Here is a 7,521-nt window from a genome sequence, read left to right on the forward strand (position 1 = left end):
ATGCCTGTAAACACAGCATGGTGTGCACATACAAAAACACTGCACATGTTCAAAACCAAAGTGTGTAAACATGGGAGCACATAGATACAAAGTGTATTCCCTATAGAAGAACTGTAGGTGAAAGCAAGATGGCAAAAAAGTGGGTCAAATGGTACAGCTGAAGACAACTCTCCTCAACATTCATGCTCCCCTTTCATTCACCCACTCTGCCCCCTGGGTCACTCGGGAATTGTGAAAACTTAAAACCAAAGGCCACCACCTGGAATGCCTGAACACCAGAACCGGACTCACAATTCACAAGCATGTACTACGACCACATCGTCCTCTACAAAGACGCTTTTTTATCGGCTCGATAGGCGGCTCCCGTGCAGCACACTTGAACGCACCTCTCATTAACTAGCAGCGTTTCTAACGTGCACTGAGCATTCATCAACTGCCACTAAAAGAGGGCGCTGTTGAGCCACTAAACTCCCACAAATACATTTCTCATATATAATTGGTTACACCAGGTCAAGTAGTACATTTGAATGTTATAAATGTTGTTTTTTGTGATACCGCTGGTCCCAGTCAGAAGACTGATCCTCCATCCATGGCTCCTGACACTAACTGTGAGGTGGCCTTTGCTCCAGAGACTGTTGCTATGTAGTTCATTGTAGAGCTGATTGATTTATTCATTCGTTCTCAACTATTCAATCAAATACCAAACGCTTTGATAATAAATAAATCAATAATTTTTAGTGATTTTTCTAGAAAAGAATCCTCTGATTTCAGCTTCTTAAATGTGAATATGTTCAGGTTATTTTCCTCCTCTATGACAGTAAACTTAATATATTCTATATATTTGATACTTGATTTGAGAATTAATGACGAGCTCTTGGGCTTTGGAAAACAATGATCCATATTTGACATCATTTGATCACATTTTAGAGACCAAAGGACAAATCCATGAACAGATATAATAACCCACAGATTCATCGACAATGAAAATAATCATTTGTTATGATAATTAGTTACAGACCAACTTCATTGTGTCTCCATGAACCCAAAGCCTTATGTTCCTATGTTTGAGCTTATATCTGTATCTGTCACTGAGTTAGAAATGACCCGTTGTATAATAATAATAATAATACAAATGTGCCAGAATACTTAACACAACTGTTACACCTTCAACAGCCACTCAATATAAGACACATTGATACTGTAAATAACACCAGGCTTTTGAATGTCCTATACTATTTGAACAGATCATTTCCTCCAATATCTGCTGCAATCACTGAGTGATGCTTCAGGAAATGAACAGGAAGCATCATCCTCAAGAGCTCCTCTTCAGGCTTCCTCCAACTGGAGCACAAGAAAAACTCTCTTTTCAGAGAGGTGGAGGGACGAGAGACCCCGGCATGTGAACACTGCAGCCGCACAAGAACATTTGGGAAAGCACATGTGCCAACAGTGTGGGAGCAATCCAGCGGCTGTCCGTTGTCGTGACTGTCGACCACGGCCCTTCTTCTGTGCTGACTGTGATGTCAGCATGCACGTCAGACATGTCCTCCACAACAGGGATGCAATGACTGCTGGATTCATCCAGCCATTACCTCCAACATCTCTTGTTGTGGATAAGGCCCTTTCCCATTGTGCTAAGTGCTGTTGTGTTACTGTCAAACACATTCAATTCAACATCTTTCGAGTACCTTTTCAGCAACATACTTCATGGCCATGAAGTCTTTTTTTCATTTTCTCATGTAAAGTTTGTGCTCCAGTCATTCCAGAATTCTATGTCATATTACAATGTCAATAGAAATGATCTTAATTCACTTGTGTGATCTTTTACAGTACGGTTTGTACCTGTGGAGACGCCTGACCAGAATTATTAAAGGTCAACCCAGGAAAGGATGTTACTGTGGTCACAATGAATGGTAAGGATATAAAGAACTTTGATCTTATCCTGCTTAAAGATCATCTTTTTTAAAAATCTATTCCAACTCAACAACTCCCACAAGTTTTGTCATTGACACTTTTGTAGGAAATATAATGTATAGCACATTGTAAAAAGAAAGCCAACCCTGATTACATGGCTAAGTTTTACATAACAGTGAATGCAAATGTTTTTCTTTTTTCTAGGGCGACATGATCTCAGCATGCCTGAGTTGAATTGTGAGGCATGCAAAGCCACTTGGACTGCTGGAGTGGACGACCTCATTCGCAGTGACTACTGGCCTGCTACACTTCACTCTGCTACAGTTTATGCAACCGAGATTTTGTTTTCATTTGAAGAAATGAAGATGGTGGCACCAGGATTGTCCTGCCAGGCATTTTTGACAATGTCCGCTTTGGCCGTGTGAGTAATAAAGTTATTGATCCCATAGTGTAGTTCATCTGTTTGTTTTGGGGCTGGAAAAGCTTTGTTTGTTGGTTATGCATTTATTCCACATTATTGGCTCTCCATTTCCTTGTTTTGAAATAGACTGGGAAGATCTCTGCAGACAGCTTCCAAAAAAGTTTTTTTGAGTGGGAAGCTGTGCAACATCTGCAAAGAGGAGCCCTTCATCTGTCCTGCGTGCACCCCAAATATGCTTGCAGTTTCCGTGGATGGAAATCGCAAGCATTACCGGTTCAAGAATGCATCTAGGTACTCCAAGATATGTTTAAGAATATATAACTCTTTATTATGCACCAATCAACGTTAGTCTGTAAGATTTTGGAAGCTGTTGTGAACCTTTGTTTAATTTAGATCCGAGGAACAGGCCATTTTTCAAGGCATCTTCATAGCCAAGGATGAAGACGTTGCCACATTTGTGGACCACATACACAGGACATCCAAACATGTAAAACTGCAGACTATAATTATATATATATATATATATATATATATATATATATATATATATATACATCACTACAATAACCTCCTACTGAAGGGTTTGTATAGGTGAGTCTTTTGACCATTTTCATCAACCATTTTAGGTCTCTGGAAGAGGTGTTTGTGGAGGGGAGTGGTCAGCAGCTAGAGAGACCTCCCAAAGATTCACCAGCAAGGTAGATGAGGAGGGACTGGAGCTTGCGGTGTGTAGGCATGGTGTTCTGCTGCGTGCTCTCAATATGTACAGGGGAGAAATGTTTGCTTATCCCCTGTATTTGCAAGAAAAGCTTGCCAGCAGGCAAATCACTTTCTTCTGTATGGATGTGACCTGCAAGTATTGGCCCTACCTCCAAAAAGCTCCAGCCCCTCCTCAGCATGAAGCCGTTCCTGTCTGTATTTCATGCCAAAGCTCATGATTTCAAATGCGAGGTAAGGAAAGATTTACTTAATAGAATCACTTAATCTGCACATGAATGTCCTCATGTTTTCAGTGGTTTCTTTGTATTTTAACCAGGTCAAATGGAGTGGGGCATATCAGGAAGGGGCTGGCCTAACACTAGGCGAGGAGGTTGAGCAGTGCAATGCCTTCCTCTCTAGGATTGCAGTGACCACAAAGCACATGTCAAAAGCTGGTGAGATGACCACATACTGCACTAGTTAGATGGTATGTATAATAAGAAATGGGTATAATGGTTACATTATATATGTTCTGTGTTTGTAGGACGCACAGACATGCTGACTCTCTTGGCCATGCGCTGGAATCAGCAAAAGTTCAACAATTTGGCCACCTCACTGTCTCACAGATATCACAAGGTAATGACATCAGTATTTTTCTTTTTTTCTTTAAATGTTCAATATTCTGTGTTAGCAGTATTTAAAGCCATGGGCTGAACATGTGTTTCTTATTTATTGTTATCTCTGATTGTGTCAATGTAGACCATAAAATCTCTACAAAGCAAGCAACAGAATGTTGAGTCCATGAAAGCTCAGTTGGCAGTGACAGAGAGCCATTTGGAAGACTGGGTCAGTGATGTCAAAGAGTGGGCAGAAGGTGGGAAAATGATTACTGGCAATACTTTTATCCATGAATAATAATATGAAGCTTAGTTGTCTTAGAATAATAAATAACACCCTATTGGTACATTTTTATTTCCAAATATGAGTACAAATTAATGACAAGTACAGTGTTGCTTACTTTGTAAGTTATTTAAAGGAAAGTGCAATCTATGTCTTCTCAGCAACAACAAACACAAGCACAAATGATGTGGATGCCTTGGCCAGTAGAATCGAGGTGCTGGTGACCAGTATAAAGAGACGCTCACAGCGTCTTTATAAAGATACTGACGGCAACAAAGGTCGTGCCAGGATCCGCCGCAAAATCAGTGAGGAGAAGGGGATCCTGACCTCTGTTGTGGAGAAATACAACAAAATAGTTCCAAGCACAGAAAGTCTTTGCATGGAAACCATTGTGTCTGGCGAGACAGCTTGGCCATGGCAGCTACCACACAGTGGTATGTACACTACTACTTTGAACAAAGGACTGATAATGACACACAAACACAGAACCAGTACCCTCAAATGAGGATCTGTTACCCTACAGGACTTTAGACATTCTTTGACATAGTACATATAACTAACTTCATGATATTGTCCATGTACAGTGCCTTGAGATAATGTATGTTGTGAATAAAATTGAATTCAATTGAATTCACTTCAAATCTTTGTAAAAAGAAATGCATTTCAGACTCTGTCGATCTAAGGACAAAGAGAAAGGCGTTTGACATCATCATGGCAGTAAGGAGACTGGAGGAGGAGAAGAATATTCTTGTTCTGGAGATGGACCACCACTGGAAATGGCTTTCAACTCGTGCAAAGACCTCGCAAGAGTTGTCCAGTCTACTTTCTAGTGAGACAGTGAAAAGTATGTCATTAAATAACAAAACAATGACAGGTGATAAACTAATATAGGTTTTATCTCATTTTTTTCTATCTTTAAGATTGGCCATGTGGCTTTAGTGAAGAGGGGTTGAAAGGTCTGCAGAGCATCATCCTGAGAAAGCAGCAGAACATCAGAGAGAAGAAGATGCAAGCTAGAGACTGCTACCTGCGACTTTTGTCTGGAGAGACTGCAGAGATCATGAGCTTCTTGCACAAGCCGGATGATTGTGACAGTGACTCGGACAGTTCTGATGATGCACTGTAATTGTACCCGTTACCGCTGCTCCACTTTCTTGTGCCAGTGGAATTACAAATGCTACTGTAGGTTGGTCACGTGATGCCCTCTGGCCCAAAAATACTTCTTACCATTGCAACAAAACAAATGAGCCATGGTAGCATGGTTTCCAGCAGGAGTGTTTGAGAAAAAACGGACAAAATCTCCTTCATTTCTAATATTACTATAAGTAGTATTATTATTTTTATATAGACAGCAGATATGAGAGGACAGGGAAGACTGTTTACAAAGTATCAGGGAGTCAATATCACCATAAGGTGCCTTTGAGACTTCCCCATTTCCCCCCAAAAAAGCTGAGATTTTTTGAGACTTTTTATAAATTAACTGCAAGCAGACAATTTACATGCAAACAGCAACATATGTCCACCCTGTCATGGACAATTTCAAAGCAGAGTAAATACATTGTAATTACATAGTGATTATAAAATGTACATTTTCAAAAAGGTATTTAGTCACTTTCTCAACAATATATTTTAGTTAATGGGAAAAGAATTTGGATAATAATGAAATGATGCCAAACTATTTGTTGCTCTATAAAATCTGCGAGAGTTACACTTTCTTTTCTAAATAAAATCTAACAACAAATATATCTGGTCAAACTTTCAAACAATACTATTTGGCCCTCATTTGTTTATAAAGGAACCACACAAAAGATGTTGCTAACTTGTGAAAATAATTTGTTTCTTTTCATAGAACATGAAAATAACAGGGTGGACAGTGACATGACAGGGTGGACACGTTGTGAAATGTCATTGAATGGCCTCATAAATGCCAGGAACAATGCAAGAAAATTATGTAAAAAAATGCCTTTTCCCATGTAGGGGGAAATTACCAGTTGAACAGACCGGTTTGGATCCACTCAACCTGCATGCAGCCACTAAATTAAGATGACCAAAAGGAGACATTAATGTGGCCTTCTAGTGTTCAACTCTGTACATCATTCTGCACAGTGAAAGTCAAACATTCAACTGTAGAAGAAGACATTTTGGAGAACAGTTGATTTGAAAAAACAGAATATTACAGAAAGATCATTTGGACGCATCTCCAAACAGTCTCTCCATTTCTGCAGAGACATGGCTCAGTTCCACATACTTCCATGCATACACTTTAATCTGTACAGAGCGCTTGTTCAGAGCCTGTGGGTCTGGTATTAGGCAAAGTACCTGCCAGTCATGGTACCAGCAGATGTTGTCCCGAAGACTTGGCCAATGGAACTTGTTTATGCCATGGCGTTGCATACACTTAAAGGGGACATATTATACCCTATTTCCCCCATTAAAATAGTTCCCTGGTGTCCTAATGAACATGTCAGTGACATGCTTTGGTCAAAATACCATAAGGATGAAGCATCATAGCAGTTCAATAACCCTGCTAAACCCGCCCCTTTCAGAACGCTCGGTTTTCGTGCATGGTCCCTTTATCTACTTGCTATCTCAGCTCCTTTCGATCTCATCCTTGAAAAAGACGATTCAAACTTTAATTGGCAGTCCGGGTAAACTAGGCTTGCCTTATCAAACTAGGCTTGCTGATACCGATATCACCAAAATAATTGTCCATATTGTCCATTCTTACTATGTATAGCATGTACTGCTATAAAATGAGTGTAATAGCTGTAATAATGTGTAACATTATCAGCATGTGGCCTAAACTATGTACATGTCCTTCCTGTCATGAACCATGTCCACCCTGTCATGGAAGGCTTGCTGACAGGGTGGACAATGACAGGGTGGACATGGTTCATGACATGGAAGGCTTGCTGACAGGGTGGACAATGACAGGGTCATTTAACCACTTATTATACACACTGTTGTTAGCAGAGCAGTGTGTGGGACGTGCCAAAATCACGTACATCCAATGATAAAAAAATGTATAAAATGAAGGAAACACATTTTAAGAGACGTATCAATCTACTGATATGTGTGCAAATGTTTGGCCACTTATAATAAGACCTCAGACTTTCATTATTCTGCTACATTTTCATGATGACTGAGTGAGTCTGATGAGGACACCAAAGGCACTTTATAGTGATATTGACTCAGGGGATGAAGCTCATATAGGTTAAATCAATAAATAATAATAATAATAATAATAATAATAATAAATAGAATAAAAGATTCTGGGGCAGTGGGCTCCACATAAAATACACCATGGCTACTCACTTCCTGCAAATTTCACCAAGAACAATCTGTTTGAAGCAAATATTCTCTGGTCCAGCCTTAGCTAAAAATACACAAAGACGGAATCCATTGGCACGTTGAACCATGCGTGGTTCACTAACCAGCCTGTTTGTAACTGGTATCCTACCGACAAAGTTACCTGCACTTCATGTGCTTAACAGAGTTTAGCAGTTTAGATAACATACTGTCCAGCTGTTGTGACTTAATGAACCACTGTTACGACCCCAGGGTTGTGACTGCTTCTTCCCTGTGTG

General features: G+C 39.9%; 1 protein-coding gene and 1 long non-coding RNA gene across 2 annotated transcripts; both read left to right on the forward strand.

The window, feature by feature from the left end:
• Positions 1-1,822: 1,822 nt before the first annotated feature.
• LOC131460212 (uncharacterized) lies at positions 1,823-2,729 on the forward strand. Its single transcript, XR_009240365.1, has 3 exons — positions 1,823-1,913; positions 2,119-2,335; positions 2,462-2,729. It is a non-coding gene; the product is annotated as an uncharacterized LOC131460212 (long non-coding RNA).
• A 474-nt stretch (positions 2,730-3,203) lies between these two features.
• LOC131460202 (uncharacterized) lies at positions 3,204-5,440 on the forward strand. Its single transcript, XM_058630493.1, has 7 exons — positions 3,204-3,286; positions 3,372-3,489; positions 3,579-3,670; positions 3,794-3,908; positions 4,096-4,368; positions 4,618-4,778; positions 4,855-5,440. Exons 1-6 carry the CDS (start codon positions 3,233-3,235, stop codon positions 4,653-4,655), a joined length of 690 nt encoding a protein of 229 aa, XP_058486476.1. The 5' UTR covers positions 3,204-3,232; the 3' UTR covers positions 4,656-4,778; positions 4,855-5,440.
• The last annotated feature ends 2,081 nt before the right edge of the window (positions 5,441-7,521 follow it).

This window comes from Solea solea, chromosome 6, assembly GCF_958295425.1.
Source record: "Solea solea chromosome 6, fSolSol10.1, whole genome shotgun sequence".
Taxonomy (NCBI): Eukaryota; Metazoa; Chordata; class Actinopteri; order Pleuronectiformes; family Soleidae; genus Solea; species Solea solea.

Bases quoted from the DNA above. Each gene is read 5' to 3' on its own strand.
- LOC131460202 (XM_058630493.1), top strand. From the start codon at position 3,233: ATGAAGCCGTTCCTGTCTGTATTTCATGCCAAAGCTCATGATTTCAAA. The intron at 3,671-3,793 runs GTAATGACATCA...GTGTCAATGTAG, and splicing joins TGTCTCACAGATATCACAAG to ACCATAAAATCTCTACAAAG. The intron at 3,909-4,095 runs GTGGGAAAATGA...ATGTCTTCTCAG, and splicing joins TGTCAAAGAGTGGGCAGAAG to CAACAACAAACACAAGCACA.